Source organism: Colius striatus, chromosome 17, assembly GCF_028858725.1.
Source record: "Colius striatus isolate bColStr4 chromosome 17, bColStr4.1.hap1, whole genome shotgun sequence".
In the NCBI taxonomy this organism is placed as follows: Eukaryota; Metazoa; Chordata; class Aves; order Coliiformes; family Coliidae; genus Colius; species Colius striatus.
Genome location: NC_084775.1, coordinates 6720441 through 6747299, shown reverse-complemented (window position 1 = coordinate 6747299; position 26859 = coordinate 6720441). Strand labels below are relative to the sequence as shown.

Sequence of the window (26859 nt, the reverse complement as noted above, 5' to 3'; positions counted from 1 at the left end):
CTTGGATTCCCAAGGAGGTCTTCTCCAGCCTCTCCTGATGATCACTTCGTTCTTCCCTTTGTCTTGGTACCACTTTTGTTTATCCAGAACTCCTATATTTCATCAGCTAACCATTCTCCAGCTGGAAGGGAAATGGTGATATGAGTGGGGAGGTTAGGAGAGAATTCTTTCTCTTTGGCTTTTCTAATGATCCCTGCCCTGTGCTGCTGTGCAGTTTGCAAGGCAGGTACATTTCTCAAGAGTGGAGAGTGCTGCCAGGAGAAGCAAAGAGCACACTTCATTGATGGGACCCTACAGCTTCTTTTTTCTTTTTTGTTTCTTTTTAAAGGTGGCAAGCCTTGAAATTCTCTAGAAAACAAGAAATAAGAAGTGGAGAATTCTGTTCCAAAGGCTCACACTCCCCTCAACAACTGCTTCAGAAACATCTTCCAAAGGTCCACCTCAGACATATGCTTGCCAGAAGGCACACAGCACGTGGTGCAACTGCCATCCCTTCCTTCCTGTGACTACAGACTCCCAATTTCATATCAAACATGCTGCCTCTTACCCCCACTGCACTTCCTCCTGCACACATCCCCCAGCCCCTTCACACACCCTTTTCCTTTCACATCTGGATCACTATTATTGGAAAGGACTGGACACACTTGGGGGCACCTCAACCTGCAACAGAAAAGTTGGTTTCAAGGCATCTGGAAACTCAGTAGACTCATTGGGCAGCCTAGTTGGCCAAGGAAAGTTCTCCAGAGGAAAAATCCTAAGCTTGCTGTGCCAAAGCAGCTCAACTTGACCTGCGTGGGAACCAAGTAAGCTGCTGCCATAACTGTGAAGGAGCTAAGGGAACAACAGGGAGCAACCAACCCACAGCAGCTGTAGGAAGTCTAATGCAATGTGGCACAAAACATCCCCTTCCAATGGCAACTAAAGCTCAATAGGAGCCACTTTTGCACTGGCCTGTCTCCCAGCACAGGAGAATGCTATTTTCCCACACTTCCTGCCCTGCTCTGCCTCGTTGAGGACCCAATTGTTATTGCCATGAGGACCGGATGTAATCTAGTGTTATTCTTAGAAGCAGCTCAGCTCCCATCTGAGGCCTGAATGAGATCAGACCCCCATTTTCCTGACTGAGTTCCTCTGCCACTACTGCAGGAGGTCAGGAGGAGCCATCCCACAAATAACCTACACAAATATCCCATCCACAGAGATCAAGAGTAACAAGATCCCAAGTCACCCTATGGAGGAACCACCTCCGACGTCAGTCCCAGGGAAACGGCTCAGCGTCTGTTCGTGGTGCTGGAGGGACAATCCACTGCTCTGACGTCAGACTGTGCACAAGCTGTGCCAGGAAAGCAGCAATGCAATTAAACTCTGGAGCCTGCTGTTCTGCAAACTCACCTGTCTGTCTGCTAAGGATCGTGGTGGCAACCACGTCATTTTGTCCATCTCACAGTAGGTTTTGTGCTGGCCTGGGGCAGTTACGTACTGGAACAGGTTCAGCACTACAGACTGCTCCCCACCTTCAGGCAGGGAGAAAATTCTCCTCAAATAAAACTGATTTTTCATTTGAAATAAACATAGAATAAGAGTGAATAAACCTAACCTGCTCCTCCTCAAATCCCAAAATCCACTTCCTCTTTCCTTGCTGAAAATGGAATTACTTGGCTTCTGACACGTTAGTGGACAGATATGAGGAAGAGTCAGGGTTCGGGGATAATACTTCTGATGTTTTCAGCTGGAGAACAAGCTTCAGATCTCTGAAATTACTGGAATTAGCTTTCCAGTAGGACCATTACAGCCTGTCTCTCCAGAAGGCTGATGGTATTGGACCTAGATTGTCTGGAAAACAAAAACCAGATAATCTTTAGGTAGAATTCAAGCTGATGTGGCATTCTGCTGTCCTCAAGCTTCCAGACTTCGTAAGCGATGCAGAAAATCATCCAACTGCTGAGCAACACCTCTACAACAAACCACAGCCATGCATGCTCTTGCTGCAGCACAGATTTGCCTGTTCTACACAGGCTACTGCCGTTTCTGAGCTGATTTCCACTGCTACTGATGCCTTTCACCTTCTCAGAGTACGAGCATCTTCTAACCAGAGGCACCCAGCTCTGTTGGCCTCTGCACCACGGGTACATGTTGTGCTTCACACTAAAGCACATCAGGAGAAAACTGAAATCACAGGAGAAAAGGTGTTTAAATAGAGCTCACTGGAATTGCAAGGTGTTAGGGGTGTGTTCCTCCTCAACCCAAGAAAGAAGGAAAAAGTCCCCACAGCCTTTTGAGTGAGGGTGAAAATTACTGATGTATGAAAAGCCAGCTCCCCTCACACATGGCCACAGCTCTCCACATCACCTCAGGGCATGGCACCCTGAGGACACAGCCCACAGCCTGCCTGCTATCTGCAGCACCCAGTCCTGCTAACAGCCCTTTTGCCGATGGAAGTCCAGATTACAGTCTCCTTTGTCATTATTTGTTAGACCAAGTAGAGACTCTGAGGTTACATTTGCCTTGTGCACCTGGAACATCGAGCACTCAGGGGATGGATCCAAGTTCCTGCCCATCTTTTATAAGTTAGCATAAAGTAATCTTACCAAGACAAGAAAAAAACCCAACATTCAAGCAACCTGTTGCAGGTATAAGCTTTGAAAAACATGAACTGAAAGGTCAAAAGGCCATGGTGGAAGGTATCCAAAGTTCCCATCAGGTAAATTCCTTCCTTCTCCAGGCACCTACCCGCATCCTTCCTGACCCACAGCCACTGCTCTCGCCCTTCTGCTTGTTGCAGAGCCGAGGGACTAACCGGCCCCTTGGCTGAACCTCTTGCTCTTTGCAATCTACAGAATACTTCTGGCTGTGCTTTTATTTCTGTTGGTAAAGACAGCAAAGCCACCAGACCCCACAGATACAGTACGGCACGATGCCATGGCCTGCCGGGCCACAGCACAGTCCCCCAGTGCTCCAGTGGAATGCCACCTTTAGCCATGGCACTGCTCTCGGTGACAGGTCAGAGATGGGTAACATGTCCCTCCATCCTTTGTCCATTTCAGTGGTCTCTTGGCTTTTCTCCAGTCTGGTATTTAGGATCTTCCCCACAGTCCTGGGTTGGGACCCCTTTCTCCGTAGCATCTGAATACACACCTCTCCCCCACCCCCCAACCTCCCCTTCTGCCACGGCAGAGGTCATCAATGGAACAAAAAAATAACCATTCTACCAGGAAGACTCTGAAAGCCTCATCAGGAAACATCAGCTGCTGCAAAGGCCGTTCTTTCTAGATCTGAGAAAGACACCTCGGCGTCGCTGAGCTCTTCACCGTGAAGCTCCCTGTTCATGCACGCGTCTGAGAGAGCCCCGTTTTTGCAGGAGTGTGGCAGGTGCCCGTTTGTCTCCGCCTCCAGAGCGTTTCCATTCTGGTGCCATTCCAAGCTGGCTTTGCACTTGTTCAAGTCCTGTTTCTCGGGATCCCTGTGGATCTCGCCGTTGGTGTACAGCTCCAGGCCGTACTGGCTGAGGCGCACGCTGGCGTGCTCGGCGTCCCCGCCGTGCGTGGAAGTCCTGCAGCTGCCCTTGAACGGCTCCTTGCGGCCCAGGATGTGCTGGCTGATGATCCTGCGGAAGGTGTGCCGGAACTCGCGGATGCGGTACGCGTAGATCAGGGGATTGACAACCGAGTTGGCGTGAGACAGGATAATAGCCAGATACATCAGCCACAGGGGAGCGTGGGCACAATTTGGGCAGAAGAGGGTAAAGCAGTTAATAATGTGTAGTGGAAGCCAGCAGACTGCAAAGAGCCCTACAATGATGGCCAGAGACTTAGCAGCGTGGACTTCCTTCTGCAACGTGGAGCGAGAACGTTCCCCGTGTAGCATCTTGTTCTCCATCTGCTTGAGCTGCCGCCGCGCCGCCATGAAGATTTTCAAGTAGATACCAAACATGAGGAGAAGGGGCAAGAGCACACAGGCAAAGAAGTTGTAGTAGACCATGTACTCCATGGTGACCACAGCCTCAAAGAGACACACCACCATACTGTTGCTGCAGTTGATGGGAGAGGACTTATTGGAGCCCAGCTCTTCGATCTCAGCACGCCTGTTCCAGCCCAGCATGGGCGTCAGGCCGATGATGAAGGACAAGACCCAGCAGATGGCAATGATCCCTTTGGCTCGAGAGCCGGTCACCAAGCCATTGTACCTGTAAGGAGGGGAAAGGGCAATTACATCAGTATCTTTTGACCGGTCCCTGGCACCCAGGAGACTTCCCAATGGCCCACTGTCCCAGAAGAGAGCAATAAGGGCACCTGCTTCTTCAGATGGGCCTCACAGCACAGCGAGAGCACAGGGTGATACTGTATGCCATCTCCCTCCCCTTTCCCCTTGGCAGTGAACAAGAGACAGAAGAGCAGGGAAATGATAAGAGTTTTCATCTGTGTTCCTTCACTCCATCAGCCCACTTGGTCATGCACATAGATCTTGCAGCCTGGATAACCAACAGCACTGTGCTGACCCCTGGTTATGAAGACCACTAGGTCTCTGGAATTAAACACTGTCCCAGGCTGCCCAGGGAGGTGGGGGAGTCCCCATCCCTGGAGCCATCGCAAAGCTGTGGAGCTGAGGTGCTGAGGGATATGGGTTAGTGGTGGGCTTGGCAGGGTGAGGGGAGGGCTTTCACTTCAGGAGCTTAAAGGGCTTTTCCAACCAAGATAATTCTGTGATTCTATGACTCTCTTGCCAAAGGCTGAGGTGGAGCTCCTCCCTTCTGGCAAAGGAGTAGCCTTGTAACATGGAATTGCAGTAGATCTGTAAGCCAAATTGCACAAAGCAACCCGGAGGCACAGTGCCATTGACCCCATGTCTGCATTCAGCTGTGCTCCAGGGAAGTTGTGCTGACTGGGCTGCAGAAGCCAGGCTAGCATTCCCCTGTGAAGCACCTCACTTTGCTCCACAATGCACTTTCAAGAGGCCAGCACCACAAGCCTTCCTTAAATAGCTGAGATAAGACAGCAGGTTCCCTCCCCAGCCCAGCCATGCTGACCTCATGTCTTTCTCAAACAGGAGGAATTAAGCTGAGTCTGATGCTCTGACTACGTGTGCTGTGGACTGCACTCACACCCAAAGGGGACTGCAGTGGTGGAGGCTCTGATGTGCCTGGCTGAAGCCAGGGCTCTTAGCCCTGAATTCTCTCAGATCTGTTGAGGCAATAAGCAACATGGTAAGAACGTGACAGTGCAGGCAGAGACCTTTGGCTGTTTGAAGTATTGGCCTGTCCCAAGGCCTCACAGGTTACTGTGAGTCCTGAGCTGACTCCACCAGCTCTTCTCTCTGAAAATGTAACTCAGGGCAACAGCTTAACATGTCTGTGCAGTTTCCTTCCCTTGGTAAGGCTCAGCATGGGAAGGAGATAGCTGGATTCCCACAGTGTACCTGAGCCCTGCTCTGCCATCACACAACAGCAGTGCTGCTCCCAGCCTTTACCCAACACTCTGTCTCCCTCTGTCCTCAGAATGCTCTCAGCAAACAAACATTCAAAAGACATAATCCACCAAGTCACAGAAATCTTTCTGTCTCTCAGTGAAACAGATACTCCCATGGGTTCATGCCTCTATCCCAAAGCAAGTTCAAGAGGGAAGGCTGTTTGTTGCTGGGCACAGTACAGGATGGAGATGCTGCATGTGCTTTAAATCCCTGCTAATGTGCCTGCAAAAAACAAGGGCTCCATGCGAGGCAGTGGGTGAGTGAGCTAACCACACAACTCCCAGTACCCAAATACTCCTTCCAGATATGAGGGAGGGATTCAGCTGATTCTGAGAGATTAAAACGTTCCTCCAGCAAGTAGTGGATCCTGCTCAATGCTGAGGGGATGCTAAGGGCACAGCATGGACGGTAGCAAGGAACTGCTCACATTCAGACCTCATCAACACAGCAAAACAGCATCTGTGCTTTGCAAAGTACACTCAGGGAGCAAGGGATTGGCTGAAGGCACTTGAAGCTTGGAAAAACAAAAAACAACCCAAATCTCTCAAAAGCCTGCAGCCCTGGAACTGGCTACATCTTGTGAGAGGAATTCTGAAATTATGCAGCTGTTATCCCACGACTAGAGATGTCCCTTCCACTAAAAATATACTCATTCCTGCTCCAGGCAAACACCCCCCCATTTCTCCCTCCCTCTTACCCTCTGGGGATTCCCAGACAACAAACTTTACAAGGCTTAGGAACAGCACTTAACCCAAGCAGCCTTCTACTTTCCAGCTGCAGCACAATGTGGTGGCAATTGCCAACCTACCAGCGAGAGCATTTCTGTGTCTCCTTGCTCAGCATCTCCAAGGGTTAAGACAGAAAGCTCATGGCATCTCAACACAGCGTGAGGCTTGTGCTGGGCAGGGACCCAGGAGGAGTGCCCATTCACCTGGGACAGCCTCATTTCTAGGACCTGCACAAGACTGCAGGCTGACCTGGCTCAGAGAGGGCTGGAGATGGGCACTGGAGATGGGGAAGGGGCTGCAGCACAAGTGTGATGAGGAGAGGCTGAGGGCCCTGGGGGTGTTCAGCCTGAAGAAGAGGAGGTTGAGGGGAGACACAATCACTGTCTGCACCATCCTGACAGGAGCTTGTGGTGGAGGAAGGCGGGGTAGGTCTCAGCTCCAGAGCTACAAGCGACAAGAGGAAACAGCCTCAAATTGCCCCAAGGGAGGTTTAGATGAGAGATTAGGGCCAATTTTTTCCCCAAAAGGGCTGCCCAGCCCTGCCCCAGGCTGCCCAGGGCTGTGGGGGCAGCCCAGCTCCCCATCCCTGGAGAGATTCCAGAGCCCTGTAGCTGTGGGGCTCAGAGAGATGGTTCGTGGTGGCTGTGGCAGTGCTGGCGGAACAGCTGGACTCAAAGGTCTTTTCCCACTGAAATGATTCTGTGATTGTTCACATGGATTTTCCTGGACTTACTCCCTTTGTCCACTTAGAAATGTCACCAGGGTGTCACTGAAGAGTTTGTGCACTGGTCAAGGCTTTCTGGGCTCACGGCAGACAGACCAAAACTATTCTCTGTGTTCCCAGTGCTGAACAGCTCTGTACAGTAAGTTCAGGGCTTCCAGGAGCCACCACAGCTCCAGTGAGCTGCTGGCACCCATGCAGGAGACACAGCTGAAAGGAGCTGTTCACACCAACAGCTTGTTCTGCATCTGGTGACTTTGTACCATATCTGATGTGTCCAAACAGCACTGGATTGAGCTTCCTGGACATCCTGGGCTTGCTACATAAACAGTGACTTCTACATGTGAAATTCCAGCCACAAAGCAGAGGGACACTCGTGGTGGAGCTGGGCACAGGCGTAGGGGCACCCGACTCCTCCAGAAAACAAACCCCACTTTTACAAACACAGGCAACTGTGGATATTTTCCCCATATAATTTCAACTGCCCTGCTGCTTTTCCAGCTATCAAGCTGGCAGAGTGACTCCAGAGCAGCTGCCCCTGCTGAACACACAACTCATCTGTGCTGCCTGAAGCAGCCTGGCTGAGCAGGTAACTGTCACATCGGGGGCCTCAGCCTAAGCTCCGTGTCATCGAGACAATGAATCCTGCAGAAAGCGTCCTACCTCCCAGGGCTGACTCGTATACTGTGAAGCTGGCTGGAATACAGAGCTGGTGTCAGAGACACAGTTGCATGAGAAAACCTTTCCATTTGGCTGTGGGAAGAAAAACGTCTCCTCTCCCGGGCAGTGGAGCTCCCTGTCCAGTCCCCAGGAGGATCCGTCCCACAGATGCTGCTCGGGCACACGTGGGGAGCGCTGGGCCTGCGGAGCTGCAGTTGTTGCCGGCCTGTGACTCCATCCCAGGCCTCAGACCTGCAGCAGCTCTGTTCAGAACACCTGGGTTGCTGTCACTGGGCTCAGGGCTCTGGGTACCTGCTACAGAAACACCGTTTGGGTTTGTCCCGGACCGAACGATGCTTCAGCTTCACTGCACTGGGAGGGCTTTGTTGCCATTTGCAGAGGGGCACATTTGTATAAAACCTGGCAGAGTTCAGCAAACTGTTTGGGAAGTTTATCAAACTGTACACAAAGGTTTAGTCATTTGAAACGTAGAATCCCTCAGGCGTTCACAAATTAGCTCTCATGTAGTTTAAATGTTACTTACATATCTCTGTCTTTCCTCACTGCATTTTTTGAGGGTCTTTTATCCACAGAAAAATCACTCCAAAGGTAACTTATTAAGTACTGAGGTGCCTAAAAACAAGCAGTATTAGAAATCCCACTCTTCTGCTTCCTTAATAGTGGTGGTTTATTTGCGTGGCAATACACATCCACATCCACCGAGCCACAGGGTGACCTTCCTCAGGACAAATCAGACACGAAACAGTTAAAAAGAAAAAGAAGAACAACAAGCCAGGTTTGTCCCTTTTTGGTTTTACTAGTGAAGGAAGTCTGGTTTATTACTTTTTAAAGAGCATTCATCTAATGAATGTCAGGAATGCCTGGTGGTACCTTTCTTGTCCTCTGAGAGGAGAGGAGAGACTTTCCCAGGCATTAAAGGATGGGGTGAAAACAAACCATCTTTAGTGGCAGAACTTTCCTTACAGTGGTTTGACACGTTTTTGAGGCAAGCAGATAGCAGAAAAAAATTAGGATGTGAGCAGTCTGAATCATATCACATTTCCCTCTTCAGCTTTCACTTTCTCAGCAGGTCTCTGGCTGTAAATCTAATGCTTATTCATCCATAAGTTCTTGAGAGGAAACACAATTGACAAATTCTTTGCTCCCACTGCAAAAGGACAGTCAGGCAGAGGACAGCAGGGGGGAACTCACTGATCTACCTGTGGGTTTCTGCATCCAACCAAGTCCCCCGTTTCTGGAGCAGAAGAGGGTGTGCTCTGTTTGTTCAAAAACAAAACAGTGAAAGCAGTACCTTGCCCAGCAGTGCTGCAGTCTGATTTGTCTGACATCTCTTCACCTTAGCTGTTCTCGGAAACTAAATTTTCAAGGCAACATAGTTACAGTGAGACCTCCCCAAATGGGCAGAAAGCCAGATTTTAAAAGTCCCTTTTCCTGGCAAGTCATCTTCTAGCAATAAGAGCACTTAAACTGTCAGCAGAAGTCTTCAGAGTTAGCTCAGGAGAAATGAATTAAAGACATTAGACCTTCCCAAAATCATTTGAGAGGCAAGCTCCTGAGAGCTACTCTCTGTGTGGTTTTTTGTACCATTTACCATTGGTTTGGTTTATAGACTAAAACCATCTGTATGCAGAGCTGCAGAAAAGTGGAGACAGTCCAACATATAGGTAACTGATACTGAGGGATTTCTGCACAGTGCAATGGAATAGTTACTCCTTACAACTACACCGAAAGCGGAGTCTGTAACAGGTACAGCTAGCAGTGATGTTGCAGCAGCACGAGGCTGCTGAGGCCCTGTGCTGCACTGGTCCCCATGGCAGGCAATCTCTGCAGCTCCAGGGAAAAGAACGCTTTCTATTTCTGAATGGGGTGTTTGTGTTAATTGACGGAAGTGCTGGATGGCCAAAGTATGCACAAGAGACAAAACTAAATTGCACAGGTCAATACAAGTGATTAAGCTCCACAGGAGTGAGGATGCCCAAAAACTCCAACTTGAGAGCACAACAATCGGAAATTTGTTCCATTTCTGCAGCTACATTTCGTCTTCAGCAGAATAGGAAGCAAGTCCTTCCAGTCCTGAGAGTGTGCTGCATCCTCCTAAGAACAAGGTGTGAAGGAAAGAAGGAGACTCCCACACTGCCTAAGCCAGCCTCTCCTGGGGCTTCCTCTACATCTTCTGAGCTTTCTGAGTGACTCGGAAGCATAGTCACAAAGCATCCAAATGCAGTGCACAAAATGCAGATATATCCCACTACAACATGGTGCTTCTGGAAAACAACTGAGCAGCAGCCCCTGTGCATGTGGCAAAACCTCCCCTTGTCCCACATCGGCCTCCCTGATTGCACACACAGTAGCAGCAAGTCATACTCAGCTTTCAAGCTCTAATACTGAAATGTCTTTCTTCCTTTAAACTTCAGAGTGGAGACCACAGAGTAACCACCAGCAGGTCTGGATTGGGACAAGCCTCTGCCTTGATCTAGCGACATGCTTTGCTTCCACAAATAGTGCCTAAGCTAGCCCATATCTTCCTGAGCCTTGTTTCTTCATAGTCTGCTGCTTCTCCTCCCTTCACATTTAATGGACTCCAAGATGTAACCCCCACCCACACTGTCCACAGCCCTGCTCCTACAGCTGCGGGCAGTCCCCCATTCCCCCCACAGGGAAGGAGACATGTTGGCCTCAGTCCCTTTGCCTTCCCCTGGGTATTGCTTGAGCTCCACTTTCCCACCACGATCCTACTGTGCTGTGGCTGAAGATCAAAGCAGGTTACTGAGGTTGCCACAGGACCCTGTCTAAACGTGGAAGGTCAGCTCCTGGGCAGTGCCACGGCTATGCCATGGGCACACACCATATGGGGACAGAGAAGAACCAGAAGAAGCAGCGACCAGAAAACGCAGCAGCCAAGGCAGCCTTCAGGAGTAGAAAAGGGGTTTTTTAAATTACAAGAGAAAAAGTGCTGATCCTCAATTAATTTCTCCTTCCTTGACTCATCTCCACATGTGTTGTTTCTCCTGATGCTCACCCCTCACCTCCCCAGCCCTCCTCCCTCCCTCAGCCCAGCTGTGCTTACCTGAGGGGTATGCGGATCGCAATGATTCTGTCGATGGCGATGGCCAGGAGGCTGAAGATGGAACTCTGAGTCAGGACCAGGACGAAGCAGGCAATGAAAAGGCAGCCATAGAAGAAGGCACAGAAGCCAGTGCTGATGGTGATGGCAAAGGGGATGGCCAGCACACCCACGGCGATGTCGGCTGCGGCCAGGGACACCACAAAATAGTTGGTGACGTTCTGCAGGTTGCTGTTCAAATAGACCGCCCAGCAGACCAGGATGTTCCCCAGGATGGCCAGCACCGCGATGACCAGCTCCAGGATGATGTAAGCTACGTCTGAGTAGAAGTCTTCCTTCACTAGCATGGTGAGAACGACCAGGCCAACGTGGGAACGTGCCGGAAAAGCTCAGCGTTCATATCTGCGGAGCACTGAGGCACCACGACGCCGGGAGCTGCGAGGGGCGCGGGGCCCACGGCTGCCGGGGGGCAGGGACTGCTCACACGCACCAGCCTCCCCCCATGGCTGCCCAAGGCCCTCACAGCAGCAAGTGCCCAGGGAAGGAACCAGGGAGTGCCAACCCCAGCCACGCGGATCAACCAGAGGCAGAGTCACCCAAACGCCAGCAGGCAAATGAACAGAAGAATCTCTCAGGCAGACATCCAGTGCTCCCCAGCCCAGAGTCCAGCAGGCAGCAGACACCCAAGGGCACTGTGGGGCAGACTCACATTGGCTGGGATGTTTTGCCTCCTGTTGGCAATCACAGTGCTAGTCACAGCTTCCTGTCAGGTACACACCTCCCGGCAACATTCCCGCTTCTCTTTTGCACCTTTTCCCACTAGGGAAAGATCCTCTTCAGCTGAAACAAACATTCAACTTCTTCTCTTGTAGTTTCCTTCAAAAAAAACCAAAACAAAACAAAGCCACAACCAACCATCAGCCACATCACTGAGTAATCAGCTCCACGGAGGAGATGGAGAAAGCAAAATCTCATTAAAGCGGCACATTAAATTGATAACGGATATTAAACAGACCTAGAAGGATACATCACTGGCAAAAATCTCACATTTTGTCTGTCCTGAAGGCTGTAGGACTAAGCCCAAGTTTCAGGCAGGCAGCATTTCACAGTGGTGACAAGAAACAAGGGATGTTTTGTTTTTGAGGCTACCAAATGAGATGGTACCTCAGCAGCTGCTCAGTAGTCTGCCCTGAAACACGAGAGCCCCACTAATTATGCCTTGGCAAGTGCTGTGGCTGCAGAGAGGAAAGGTGGAGAAGCCTTTGCACATAAATCTGCCTCCCTCTGATCACAAACACGAGACTGGAACCATCATGTGCTGCTCACTCCCACGTACTCTGCCCCTCCATTCCCAAAGTGGGGGTTGCTGCAGGCACGTGTGGCCACTGCTCTGTGGTCAAACACAGCCTCGTCCTCCAAGGTGCTGATGCTGAGCGTGCCCAGCAGCAGGGAGAAGAGCTGGAGGTATGTCAGACAGGGACACCTCTGGCGACTGTCCCTCTGGGGCTGTGTAGGGGCTGCAAAGGTCTCTGCAGGTTCCCCTCCTGCAGCACCAATGTTTCTGGTCATGTAAATCTTTATCCTGGAAACAAAGAAGGTACTTTCATTGTACCTGCATTGCCCACAGTGTTTGCTGCATCCATTGATGCAGGTCAGCATCATTCTTCAACTGCAACCTGCCAGAAACGTATCCACCAAGATACACCTCTCCCAGAAACACACACAGAGGCACAATGCCAACAGCATCTCTCAAGTATACATTCATCTTCCTGCAGCAGCATGCACACAGATCTGGGGCTAAAGTTGGTGCCACTTGCAAGGAAACACAGTCCTTCCAGCTGCCATTTCACTGAACAGCTACACATCCCTTCGTGCTGGCACTCCTCACTTGCACACTCATCTTGCTTTCAGATAGGGATGCACTTTACCACCTTCAGCTAAAAATACAGCAATGGAGAACACAGTTCCCTGAGCTTTGTGCCACAGTCAAGAGATAACTGCTTCCTGTCCTACTCTGTCACTTCCAGGGTGGGTTTTAAACCTCATTTAGCAAGCTTTAGCAGTAATTCTTATTAGTTGAAGAAAACAGGTACTTGAAACGTAAGAAGGTTAAGGGAGACAATTGAGCTCAGTTTCAGATGCAACATGAACCTTCAGAACAAAAGATTTTTGGGATCCTGTCCACAGGTGACCTGGTGCAGTCTAACTCAGCAGAGTTTCATGCCTTCACAGTTCACTTTGTTTTCCAGTCAGAAACCTAATTTCTCAGGATAAAATAAAAGGGTAAAGACAGTGATAATAAAGAAAATATGATTAACTTGTGATTCACATCTGATCTCAGGAATATAATCTAATTTTAGACCTTTCATTGATTTAGAGCTCTATTGCTAATGCTGCATTTGAAAGGAAAGTGAATGATTCTTGGTGGTTTGGATGTGCTTCAAAACCTGGCTTTTTCTCCACCTTCAGTTATCTTGTTTCTGTGTTTTGTTTGGTTTGAATGGAAGAAATCATCAGAAGAGATTAGTTTGTGATCTGGCTATGAAGAAGAAGATAAAGATCAACCATTTAATCTTTTCTAAAGAACGAAGAACCCCAAGAAGTCTCTATATTCTCCATCTCCCTTCAGCAAAACCTCCAGTTTTCCACTGGCCTCAAGATTGCATCTATTTTCTTGAATTTCAGGGATGTCAGTGATATGCTCCCACATCACTCTGCTAGCATCTGACTGTCCATTACAAATCCCAATGGGTTTGTTTCAGAGCAGTGATCTAAAAACACCTCCCCCCACTCCAGCCTGACTTCCAGGGAAAGGGATTAGAACTAATGCAAGATAGGAACTAAAAAAAATCTGGAGGGAGGGAAAACGGAGAGGGCAAGATGAAAAACAAACAATGCTCTGTGTGTGTGTGTGTGTGAGCAAGAAAAGGGGTAAAAAAAGACAGGAAAAAGTTGGTAGGAGATAAAACCCCAACTAATCAAGGGAAGCTGGAAGCACAAGAGGCCCATAAGAGTGTATGTGCCTTTCAGAGACAGAACAGGGCTGTGCCTGAGGGCCCTGTGCTGAGGGTGAGCTCCCATCTCCCTTGGTTTCATGGCAGCTGAGGAGGGACCGGGGTAATGCTCCGGCAGGAGCACAGGCCTCTCGGCTTCCCCACGCGCTCCATCTCCCCGTGCAGGGCAGGCTCATGGCCAAACTGCCCTGGCACAACCAGCTTAGAAAAAGTCAACTGTGATATACTTGGGCCAAAACTACTGCTACGTAACCCAAAGCCACCATAAACACCCCACAAGCCACTCTGGCACCAAGTCAAAAGAACTGAGGACACAGCAGTTGGAAAGGGTGGCCTGAGGACTGGCCAGTCCTGATGCTGAGATTTTGCACCTCAAATTCACACCAAATACATCCCAGTGAAGAGAATCCAAGTGAGATTACTGGGATATTCTTCCTCATTTCAGAGCTTCCTTTAGGATGATTATGAATCCATATTAATCCCAGCTGTATTTTGTTTAACCTCACTCTTTCAATGGCTCAACTCAAACTCACTTTCCAACAGGACATGGAAGAAGGTAACAAACCTGTGCTGTGGAGGTTGCACACATACCAATCGCTCAGCACAAAGACAGAGCTGGAACTGCCTCCAGACCTGCCTGTATCCTCAAAGAGCACAACTCTGCATCTGAAGTTTAATGACCACATCACATGTTGTTTTCTGACATAAGAGAGCTTTTAACCTTCTGCATCAACTGTTTGTTTCATGGTCTGATGTGAAGTCTGGATTTTTTATCTCTGAATTTGTTTAGTCCCTGGTTTCCCATCCCCCTTCACGATCAGTGGCCTGATTCCTCAACCCAAGCCCCAGCCATTTATTCTGAAGTGATCTGTGAGATGTTGTGTCCAGAAGAGGACAATGTGTCCTTCCATCCTCTGCTCTCTGATGGGACAAAAACACTTAAGGAGTTCTGCAGAGCCAGCACACCTCAGAAGAGAAATGACCAGAGCTGAGCAGGTGTCCCAGCCAGGACAAAACAACATTTTATGTCTGCTTCAGCATTAGTGCTGCTGCAGCAGCCACTGGCTTTTGAAACAGCAATTATCAGCCACACAACCCCAGCACATCAGAGGCCTCGTCCACCTCTTGCAGTGCCAGCCCGCTATAGCTGTCACCCAACATCAGAACAAGGCTTTAATTGTACAAGTATCTGCCACTTGCTCTAAAACAAGAACAGGCTTAGACTTTCTGTTCATACAGCTAGAAACGTACTGCAAAATGAAGTACAGACCACCTAGAGAAGATGACACATATCCAGAGGCAATACCAAATTTGTTACAGAACCATCTACTTCATGCAAGACCCAAAGGCTCAGCAACCAGGTCTGACAAGACAAAAGTAATGAACAACTTGCTTTACTCACTGGGGAAGTATATAGTTAACATCTCAGGCCCTTGAGGGATCAATATTGCAAGGTTCTTGAAACTTAAGAAAAATAATCACACAACCTGCTGGACAGCTACAATTAGTGTTTCTTCTTAAGTCTGTGTTTTATTTTGTTAATTGGATTAATTCCTTCTTGATACCCTGGGCTATGTTCCGGCCCTTTTCCCATTATTAAATAAACCTTTCTTGCCACTCATAAACCTGTAAAGCTGTTGCTCTTTTCATTTTCAGTGACTTGGAACACTCTGTTCTCTCTCACATTTCAGCCCCAATGAAAAACTATTCCTTGAAAATTCAATAAAGCAGCTGAACAGCTCGTTCCCATGAAGCAGTTCACCACTGGAGCCTAAGCAAGCTTTTGTTTGGTATCTCCAGTTGCCTTTGGACTAAGGTGTTGCACCTTCTCTCTCCTGAGTGCCAGGAGCATCAAGGTGAGTCCTTGGCCACTGCTTGGTTCAAAGCACCCATTTTCAAACAAGCTCCTTCCCTGCCCTTGGCCCCTTCAGGTTTTGCATGCTCACCCTCTGTCACACCAGGATGGAGGAGATGGGCTCTCTGCTCCATATGTCAGGCTGACATACGTGACAGCGTCTGCAACACTTCAGTTTGACAACTCCTCTCAGCCATTAGCAAAATCTCCAGGGGATCAGCATCCCTCAGGGCACACAAGAGAGTCTGTGGGTGACAGGCTGCAGCTCCCTGGGGGGAACAGAAGATTAGTTTCTCTTTGTCTGCTTGGGGCCAGGGTAACGAGGCAGCTCACAAGGCCACAGGGCAGCCTTCATCAAGGTTCATTCCACAGATCACAATCTACCATCTCCTTTTGACAACATGACCCTTCCCAGGTACCAGCATACAGACTACCCAGTTCCCTTAGGGGAAACCCTTCAATTCATACATGGCTGTAAGCAGAGAAATTGGTGCTGCTAAATCATTTGTTTCCTACTCTCCAAAGCCTGGAGGGGGAGATGCTTGTCAGTTTTTATTCTTTCTTTGAAATCCCTTCAGCTCAAAGAGAATCTATCTCTAAATCAAAGGCTCTAAGACATCTTGTCTCTCCCCATTTCTTTAGAGGATCAAGTCACAATAAATGACCCAATGTGCTCACAGGCAGTACACAAATCTGCAAAACAACCCGGGCTGTAAAACAGAACCCAAACGGCTATGCTATTGGGGAAAACAGCAGGGGAGGCAGCAGCAGCACTTCTCTGTGTTGCGCAGTGGTTTCCATTCTGAAGTTCAGTGTTTTAGGGATACTTCACACAGAGTGGCTTTGCCATGCCCCTGACTGCTCACACGAAGTCTGTGTGCTTGGAGTTGTCAGAGCATCCTCACCTCTGCCTCCTGCCAAAGGATGAAGAGACATGGGTGGGGCAGGAAAGAGGGGACAGAAGAGGCATCACCCATCGAACCAAGACACATACTTTTTCTGGTTCCCCTATTTGCCTTATTATTGGCTGCTGGCTAAATGATCTTTTAGGTCATCTGCTTACAGTAATAGGAGGAAATTAAATATTAATAATAGACTATTTCCCTCTAGACTGCTCTTTGTTAACAAAGAGTACAAGTGAAACAAAGCAGGCAAAATTATTGGTACACCATGCTCTTGGTTTTCAGGCACCTGGAGCACTTGCAGTTTCCCTCCAACCTCTCTGGGGTTTGGGGTGCTGTCCTGTGCACCTGCCTGCAGGGACACCCCACAGTGTCCAACACAGAGATGACTGGAAACCCTTGTTCCATCCAAGGCCTCCACATGGCAGTCTGGCCTTACCAGAGAATCCTTTCAGACTTCACCCAAACTATTGTCTGAGCTACTGAGCCACTGCAGGACCACGGATCTTTTGAAGCACAAAGTCTGTCTCCATGCGGGGAGGGAAGCCTCTCTCCAGGGAGGTAATGAGGTTTCTGGATTGGCTTTGCCAAGTCTCCACAAATTCTGAGTGAAATGAGGGCTTCAGCTTTGCTAAATTTGGTCTGATCTCCTCTTACAGAAAAGCAGCAGCCCTTAAGCCTTCAATCCAAACACTTGTGAAAGGCAAACAAAATTACTCTGAAGAGATGTGCTCTGTCCATGATCTTTGTCAGTTCAGAAATGGGGAAGGAGGATGGCATTTCTGCTTTACACTTCCATCTCTGCTGCAGTCCAGGACAGAAAAGCAGGCTCTACTCACAGCAAGAATGAGCAGGGAAAATGGGGATGCAAAGTGGGGATGACTGGAGACACCCACACTGCAGTAGCAAGTGACAGCAACACAAAGCCTAAGAAGATCATACTCTTCCAGTCTGTCCCACATCCCTCTTCTCCTGCTTACAGCCCATATGAAAATCACGAACCAAAACCACCCCCAAAGTGAAACTTCACTGGACAACAAGCAAAGGCCATAAGCCACATGGGCAGCTAATAGGCATGGCTGATCCAGAGCCACTGTTTCAGCTTTGCCTCCTGCCCTCCAGGTTCTAGAAGCAGATAATATTATTGCAGCAGCGGAAGAGAACTACAGCACGATGCATTTCACCATTCTTTTTTTTCCCCTAAGTGGATGTTATAAATGTTTAAAAGCAAGGAAAAAACCCTTCACAGTAATTATTTCTATTCTAATGGTCACAAAGAGCCAGGGAGGGCAAAACTAAGTAAGGCTGAATGACCAGCAGTTAAATAACTCAGATCAAACAAACAAACAAACAAGAAAAAGTTCACCTGTGATCACTAAAGTCTCACTGGGCAGCAGCATCGTGATACATTGCCACAAGGCACAGAAATATGTTAGGGTTTGGAGTAAACCATCTGTACACAGGCCTGATAATGTTGATTTACCAAGACAAAAATAATGATTAAAGAATAGAGCATTTGGACAAGCTTGCATAAGGCAAGACATGTAAAAAGCATAATTAAAACCAGGTACCATGGCCAGAACCAAGTTCCTACTGCCAATATCATCCACAATGTCTCTGAGGAGCCAGTTTGCCTTTCCTGTGTGAGGGAAGAACTCAAAAGCAACCTTAGCCTCCCCACAGCCCTGCTGAAGCCAGCTGTGTTCATACATCAGGAGCATTTCCTTCAAGAACAAAATGAGAGAAATGAGGAAACAGGATCACAGGAAGAGGCGGCCCACTGAGGAATACAGGCGAGGAAGGAATTTGCTCTGAAAATATTTATCATATTGCTAATGCATTCATCCTGGTATGTTTTAAAATAATGGCATAGGCTTCTCTCCAGATGTGACTTCATGTCTCATTTCTATAGGAAGTCTCTAGACAGGCAGTTGAGATTTAGGTATAATCTCTTCCTTTTCCTGCATTTTTATCCAGTTGCTCCCAAACCCTGTTTGCCTTCTCTACTCAGAGGTTTGCTCTGAGCCAGCCAGTCCTGGTGACTCCAGCTCCTTCTCCTCTGAGCACTGCTCTTTTGTGGGTTACAAGCAGTGTTTGTGTAAGCTCTGCCAGTGAAACAAGAACTCGTCCTCCTCCAGTGCAGGGAGTGCTGGTGTACCAGGTCAACCAACATCCTATCTTCCACCTTAGAACAAATATAACTCTTATCCATTCATCCATCAACTTAAACCGATTTCCCAGCTGTCTTTCCCTATCCCAATGAAGGCACCATACAACTTGAACAGAGATGAGCAAATCCTACCTGCCTCTGAGCCAAAGCAAAGCTGTTTCACTGCATGATCTCATCCATGGCTCACAGGCTGACCCCTCCGAGCAAGGTTTATTACAGAGGACTCACCATGAAGCTCCCACTACCACCCAAGTGGTTTGACTCATCCCTACCCGTAGTTCGAAGCACAGCTGCCTCCGTTGCGTTGCTAACACAGCTCATTACATCCCTCCTCCCCAGCTCACTCTCTTCTCTTACCAGTGGCAGCAGCAGCACTGAGGCAGAGCTGCCCAGGACATGGCAGCAGGGCCTGTCCACAGCCCCCTGAGCTGCTTCATCCCTGCCCCACACAGCTCACCCTGCTCACGTTTGCTCTGCAGGGGCTCTGAGTGCGGCCTCAGCCTGGCAGATGGGCCACGTGCTCCCCGGGCCTTACAATCCCATCTGACCTGTGGCCCAGGCAGGAGTCCCCCAGGCCTCCATGGCCCCTCGCACCCCTGGGCGTGCAGCCTTTATCCAGTTCATTTCACCTCAGTCTATCACTGAGCTACCAGTGAAAAGGCATTTATGCAGAGTAACAGTGCTGGTGATGGGTGTCCATACCAAAGGCAGGCAAAAGCCACAATAACCTTTTTTTTTGCCTCCTTAGTTTGTTTCCAGCATCCTTCTCGCTTCCATTTTTTAAGGTGCTTACCCTGACTGGATAATGTTTATTTGCTCTGTGTAACGCCTCATCAGCCCATTAATGCTTCTGTCTCAGCCTCAAAGCTATTTAAGACATTTTTAGGACTGTGCCATCCTCTCTGGACAAGAAAGAGTTAATGCCCTGACCATTCTTCATGCCACATACCCTTATTTTGTCTATCCCTCTTCTCTTTGCTATGCCTTGCACCATACTTCTGTCATTCTAGAAAAGCGACTTTGCTTTTCAATGTCAGTCAGCCACACCAAGCCTTTCTAGAGGCACCCAAAGGGACTTTTTACCCCCAAGTCTTTGATTATTGATTGATTAGAACTCCCCAGTGCCACTGCTTGCAGGTCCCAGAGTCTCAGTGCTCAGCTGGTGTCCCGAGGGCTCTGACAAAGCCTTTCCTTTGTTGAAGGCCTTGTGCTGTGGTAACGGCGCTTCCGCCTGCGCCAGGAGGCCGCTGCCTCTGCCCACTTCCTCCTGCCACTGGTCAGGCTGGAGAGGCTCGTGTCCCAGCATGGACAGAGCACACAGCTGCTGGTCAAAATGACGTTTCTGCTCCTCAGTTCATCTCCTACATCAAATCATTACACTGGAGAACCAGCAGCCATTCATAAATCACCTCAGAAAACACTTGACAGGCCTTAGTAGCCATTTCTGAGTTAATGTGGCTGTCCATGGGAAGCAGAATAGCAGAGAGCAGCAGCACGTATCTCACCTTGACAGGGACCCCCTGATCATGCTCGGCAAGTGGCCCTTTTTACAGTTTCTGCACAACAGATCATAAAGAGCTCCAAAACTTGAAATAATTTCTCAAATGCCTAACAACCATGATCCTCACACCCTGCTGAACAAAAATAAACCAAAAAGGACTCCCAAGGTAAATTCTTTGACTCCAAGCACAACAGATATTAGTCAAGCAGAGATGGACCCAGGAGCATGCCCAGAGCAGACATCCCCAGGGCTTTAGGGTGGTTTCTCCCAAGTGGACTGTGCCCATGTCTTGCCTGTTGCCATCATACAGCTAGTGGCTACAAAGAGGAAAAGGGAGGTTTCCCTTTAGGAGTAGGAAAGACAAAATCTGTCAATGAATCCTCTTCCCAGTCTTCAGCCCATGAATATAGCTTCTCACCTTTCTATATCCTGCAAGAGCTGCCACCATGCAGTTGTACCAGAGAAAATATAACTACACTGAATCTGCTGGAATCCAATTTGTCTTATGTTATATTCCCAAGTGAATCACAATGGTCAAGTAGAGTTTGGACCAGCATTTAGCATGACTCAGGGTAACATAAACCAAAAGATTCACGGGTTTTAGGTGTCTGACAGAATTAGGTGCCTCAGTTTTTATAGGTGCAGCTAAAGAGGCCTGCTTTCTGGGAGGGAAGCACTTTTTGGAATCAGGATATTTAAGGAATCCCTGACTAGGTAGCCATTAGCACGGGTCATTTTGTTGCCAAAAATCTAGTCTGTAGAACATTCAAGAAACCTTTTAAAAGTCAACGTGCTTCCCTGCACATGCTCCAGGAACTGCAACGGTGCTGATGCCAGCCCAAGTCAGTCTGATATTATTTTCCATACTCCCATTGAACCTGGGCACTGATCTGTAGATTGGACGTGTGTGGAAACTGCAATTATTCAAATCAATTTCAGTCACGTGCCCCTCTTCTGAAGATTGTATTAGAGTCACATAGCTCTTAGCTGTCTTTTATCCTGGTGAATGTTTCCTATGGAAAATCCCAGCCTGTGCCCAAGTCCATGGATCTCATACTGAAGCCCAAGTTGTAACCACAACAGAATATGAAATTTATCAGCCTACTTCCCTTAATTCCTTAACCTCAACAACTGGTTCATACCAGGATCTGACAATCATGTTCCAGGGAAACCTCAATAATAAAAAAAAATAGGTCAGTCTATGGAGTTGTACTTTCCCAGTACAAGAAGGGGATGGAGATAGCAGGCCAACATTACAGAACAGGGACAACAAAAGGCCAGGGAGGGGCAGGGGGGAAGGGGAGGCAAGAAGCGAGAGGAGAACACAGTAGTCTAAAACCAAAGCAAAACAGCTCTAAAGAAGCAAAAATAGGAGAGAGATGGGAGAGACTCTGAGGTCTGAATATGAAATGAGCAAAAACTTCCAACAGGGAAAATAGTGCAAAGCTCACCAAAGGGATGCACTGAAGGAGCAGAGTGAGACTGAGTTGCAATTCCTTCTGTCCAGTGGCATCACAGACAAGGGGCTCTGCCCAGGGACCTGCTGTGGGCTTGGGGTCAGTTGGGCCCCAAATGGCCCCTTCCCAATGGTCCCCTCCCAATTGGCAGCCAACGAACCCTCTCCTGTCACTCCTCAAAGAGCTGTTGAACAGGGAGCTGCAGCTGTCCCTGTGAGCGTGGCCTAGGCCAAACCCAGGGGCCAGGGAGACAGAAGAGGCCGTGTCTCAGCAGGCCTGCAGATAAACCAGCCCCAATCTGAGTACGAGAGGCCTCCTGAGAATGCCCCAGCGCCTTCCACCCTGGATCTGAGTGCAATCACAAATGCTAATCAACATACAGACAGGAGCCCAGCATGTCATTCCTCACGTCTCCAAAGCTTCAGGAAAACCCCCCTTTCCTCTCCTTGTATCAGAGAGGGACAGGAAGATTCCCTCATCCTCTGTATGCCTTTCCCTCCCCCCGTCCCTGCCTCTAACCATCCCTGCAAAGAGTTTCACTGCCTGCTAACTTCTCCATTGTCTCAGATGTATTGTTTGCAAATGTTCCCTAAAAATACTACATAAAATATTCTTTATTCCTGTTTCAGGTCTTTCCACATCCCCATGTAACACCTGGACTTTATCTTGTTACCTGTCATATAGTGATAAACTACTGCATGCAGCCCCTGACTTATCATCTAAGATAAATACTTGTATCTAAGATCCATCTTGTAGCTGTTGCTTCTTTTCACATGCTGCCCTCCACTCCTGCCCTCGTAGTTGTGACAAACTATTCATTTTATTTGGGCTCAAAATGTGTAACTTAAAGAAATAATTAAACAAATCCCCATCAGCGAGAGCCCCAAAGCAAATGTAGAGTTTCAAACGCAGCCTGTCTGACAGCAGATTCACTGCTGCTTTGTGGGCAAGGAGGCTCCCGTGCTCCTGAGCTTCTGTATCTTCTACAGTGGCATTTGCATTTACTTTACATAAGATACATTATGTTTTCTGCTATCTGGTAACTTTTGATTTTAATAATCAACCAAGAGGCCCACTGATGAAAACCATCCTGTCTCCAGAACAAGTCATAAACTACGCTGATAAGGTTTGAGTCAATTGCTTAAATGTGAGTGAACAGTGAGGTCTGAAGTGCTCTGAGCTACCACATGAGCCCCTGCTGTCCCTGCAGAGAGGCAATCCCCTGCCTCAGGCCCACTCTCTGCAGCCCTGCTGGGATGTCTCACATAGCACTGTCCATTTATAGCACCTGGATCCAGCCCCAGGTCCCCTGAACAGGAAAGGGCAAAGCCTACACTCACATACATGCTGCAGCACTGCCAGCTTTTGCCTAACAGCAGTCATAACCCTCAACACCTCAACAAAGCCATTCTGTTGCACTTGTTTTTTCTCTGAACTCTCCTAAGCACTTAGAGGCTCTTCAGCTCTTTCCATAACCTCCTTGCCGTGCGTTTAGCCAAACCACTTGATCCCAGGGAGCTGCAGTGCAGCCTACCTGTCCCATCCCTCCCAGGCTACAGCAGACACAGGGCAGCCAGGTTTATATGACTTGCTCCTCACAGAACACAAGTTGAGGAGTGAAGGACATCGTGCGTTTACTCACATTTACCAAATACCTGCATTTGCTGAAGCACTTCTAAATACTCTTTGCTGATCCTCTGTGGCTTGCCCACCGTGGTCTGGATGAGGAATGAGTTCCAGCAAAAGAGGTTTAGGCTGGACATCAGAGGGTTTCCTCAGGCCAGGAAAGTAAGGAGTCTCCACTGCAGGTCTGTAGGAGCAGGAGGATGGAGAAATAGCTGTCGGGGGTGGCAAAAGTGCAGCTGATCCTGCCTCTAGGCAGAGTGGCAGGTGACCTCAAAGTACCTCCTGAGGTTATTTTCCATAACTGAGAGTTGTACGGCCCATCTGTCTGTCCTGATGCACAGAGATTCACTTCAGGGAAAAAAGTGCTATACAACCAATAATTACTCCTGATGCAGATGGAACCTCTGCGAGGGGAGAGACATCTGCCTATCCTATAGAGGAAACTGAAGCCTTCAGAGGTTAAACCACCTCCTGTGTGTCTGCCCAGATGCTCTTGCCCTCCCAGGGCAGAAGACTGCCAGTTCTTTGCCCCTAACAGACCAACCCTCAATATTCAGCTACATGAGCATCTCATTAAGCAGGCAACGTTCCCTGCCTTTTTAGAACAAGCAGGGAGGCAAGGAACTGCTGCCGTCGGGTTCAAGGAGCTTCACTAAGGCTGTTCAGGTGCACTGAGGCAAAACCTGAAGGTGATCCATGAGGCAATCAAGCCTTCTTGGTCCTAAATATCAGACCCCAAAGAAAGGGTGTAACTCTCCCTTTGTGAGAATCCTCCCTGATTCTTTGACAAACAGCTCAAGATCTCTTGGTTTTCAGTTTAGAGTCCAACAAAAAAAGAGAAAGCCTTAATAGCCCATCTCCATTTTCAGATGGAAAGCACACAACACCGAAGGACCTAGAGAGCTATTCGCCATCCACACCAGATGGAGAGAACAAACAAGAAGAGCTGAAATCTGTTCAAGCTGAAGGCAAGCTTTGCAGGACACCGTGAGAGAGGTTGACACCAGTCTCTGTATGGAAAACATCTCCCTCAGAGCTGTGCAGAACGCTGAGACCTCAGCCACACCATGTCATGTCCCGCTTCACGTGTGAACGTGGGGGCGGAAATGTCAAACCGACGCGAAGGGCTGAAGCACAGAACAAAGAAGTGTTTTGGTGGAAAATCTGTGAAGCCTTAAACATCCTATATAGGCAAAAAATCACACAGCCATGTTACCCAGGCAGAAAGGAAGTGGTAATGGGGGAGGTTTTCCCTCCACACCAGATGGAAAAGACACCAGACTCAAGACAGAGGGGGCTGCACTGGGCCAGGCAGCCTGACCCTTCAGGGAAACACAACTGAAAGGAAAAGGGAAGATTCAGAACTACCCCTGCAAACCTCCTGCTGGACTGAGCTGCTCCCAGTAGTCCTTAAGGGGCTTAACCACATGGCTCTACATAAAATCCATTATTGAAGATTAAACAAAAAAAGATGACTAGCTTTCAAAAGTTGATTACATCCAAAGGCAATAGCACCAGCAGCCTTCATGGAAACATCCTGTCAAATATCAGTAAAAATAGAAATGCAGATACGAGAGACCTGGCAGGAGGCTTTCCACTCAGACCTTTAATGCCTTGTGCACCCATTGACAGAAGGACAGAGCTAAACACATCATTATTGGGCTGACAACCCCTGACCAGGATGATGCTGATTCTATTTATTTTTAACGTATAAAAACACATATGGAAAGAGAGACAGATTACGTCCACGTGTGACAAACTCATCACCTGCACAGCAGTACCAAGGAGACCTGCCTGCCTTGCCTTTTTTCTTTCCCTGCACCCTGGAAGAGGTGATTTTTATTTTCTATACACACGTAGGTGTTTGCAGTTTGTACCCACGTGTTTTCGCTACAAATGGAGAGGCTCAAAGCTCTCCTGGTTAATGCAGGATTGACTCTATTCGCCACATTAGGCTGAATTTCATTTTCATAGTATTTCTGTGATACATGATCACATTTATATCGACTTTTTTATTGAGATTCGAAATAAAGTATTCTTTCTACAGATGTAATCCAATTGAAATGTTTCTCACATCCCCCGTGCTGGTCACTTTATCTAATCTCTTTGTACTCCACTGGGGCACTGTGCTGTGGGGGTGTGTCTCTAAGAGCAGGAGCTGGCCATGCTCTCTTTCTCTCTGATAGTTTCTCTCCTGCAGAAGAAGGAGCTTATCAATTACTACAGTTGTTGAGTTACACAGGTCTGAGACTTACAAGTCAGATAAGAAACCCAAAAACAAATGCATGCAAAGATCGAGTTATCTAATAGTTGACCATCTCCTTAGGAAAATAATTTAAAGTAGTTACCACAATTCTATTAACTGCTATTTACTGAGTCACGTTGCTCTCTCTAAGTTAACCCTTCATATCTCCTCTGAGGGCCCTCTGTCCAAGGCAGCTTTGAAGAAGGCTCTCGACCACCTCTCGTACTTTCAAGCTACAGCAAAGTCTGCAAAACCTCTGCCCTCAAAACTTACCCCAAGCTTGTACTGCATTGGAACGTAGAAGAGCATCAAACCGTGGTGCTTCTGGGCGACTCTTGGACCACACAAACGACCACATGGAAAAATCTCCTCCAGAAGCATCCCCTGCAAGGGCTCCCGACAGCCAGGCCGGGCTGCCTGCGCTGCCATGAGGACAGGTCACCCTGGCAGGGCCTCATAGCCCCATCTGCCGGGGCAGAAACCCTTCTCACACACCCTCCCAACTGCTCTGAAGACAACTAACACCTTGCAGAACGTTCTCCTTTCCCTCATCTGCGCTCTCGCCCCAGCACAGAGGCACCAGACTCCTCTGTGACTGGCAGCTCCACTGACACACTCACTGGGTACCAAGGCTCAGAGAGCTCCCAGGCACAGCAGAAGGGATACAGCTGAAAAATCTGGGCTAAGGACTGGGGTAAGACTGCACACAGGTTTAATACCATGGATTCAGCCCCTGCCTGCCCCTTTCCTCTTAGCAAAGTGTAGAGAGATCTCTCTGCTAAACACTATAGAAAAGTTTTCAGGATGCAGGGTGCTCCTATAAAATGGCTATTTTATCATAAAGCACAAGCACAAATATCAGCTGAAAGGCTAGGAGGGGAGCAAAGTCCAGCACTTGATGCTTGAAGCAAGATCCGTGAAGCGTGGGGGTGTGTCGGGCGGCTGACAGTTGGGAATCAGCACGGCGTGAAAGCGCCGGCTCCACGCTGGAAAGCCGTCCGAGCCGGCGCCGGGGAAACGGGGCGCCAAAGAAAACTCGCCCCCGCCTGGGGCCGGGGTTAGGCAGTACCGAGGGAGCGGCGGGCGGCCGCCGTGAAAACCCGCGGGCGAGGCAGGAGAGGGACCGGAGCTGCCGCGATCGGCGCGAAGAACGCGAGGGAAGTTGAGCTGCCCACCGCGGCTCCCGGGACCGGCGGCCGCCCGGCTCGGGATGGACCAGCCGGGCGCCGGGGCCGCCCGCGCCGCCGCGGGAGGAGGCAGCGGGGGCGAGACTCGCATCCCGCCGCGGCCGCGAGGTCCCGCTCCGCCCCGAGCGCCGCGCACCGGGCGCCCCTCGGCGCGGAGCCCACCGCGGCATCACCCACCTGCGCTCGGGGCCGCGCTGCGCGCCGGCGGCGCTCCGGGAGGCGTGTGGCGGGGCCGCGGCCGGGGC

At 49.1% G+C, this 26859-nt stretch overlaps 1 protein-coding gene across 1 annotated transcript; it reads right to left on the bottom strand.

The window, feature by feature from the left end:
• Positions 1–3183: 3183 nt before the first annotated feature.
• ADORA2A (adenosine A2a receptor) lies at positions 3184–26859 on the bottom strand. Its single transcript, XM_062010010.1, has 3 exons — positions 26792–26859; positions 10661–11533; positions 3184–4183 (listed from the first exon to the last, which is right to left on the bottom strand). The coding sequence occupies exons 2-3, from the start codon at positions 11002–11004 to the stop codon at positions 3232–3234; spliced, it is 1296 nt and encodes a 431-aa protein (XP_061865994.1). The 5' UTR covers positions 11005–11533; positions 26792–26859; the 3' UTR covers positions 3184–3231.

Excerpts from the sequence above, each read along its gene's own strand:
- ADORA2A (XM_062010010.1), bottom strand. The coding sequence starts at position 11,004 with ATGCTAGTGAAGGAAGACTTCTACTCAGACGTAGCTTACATCATCCTG. Across the intron at positions 4,184-10,660 it reads GCGATCCGCATACCCCTCAG|GTACAATGGCTTGGTGACCG; the intron begins GTAAGCACAGCT and ends CCCTCCTTACAG.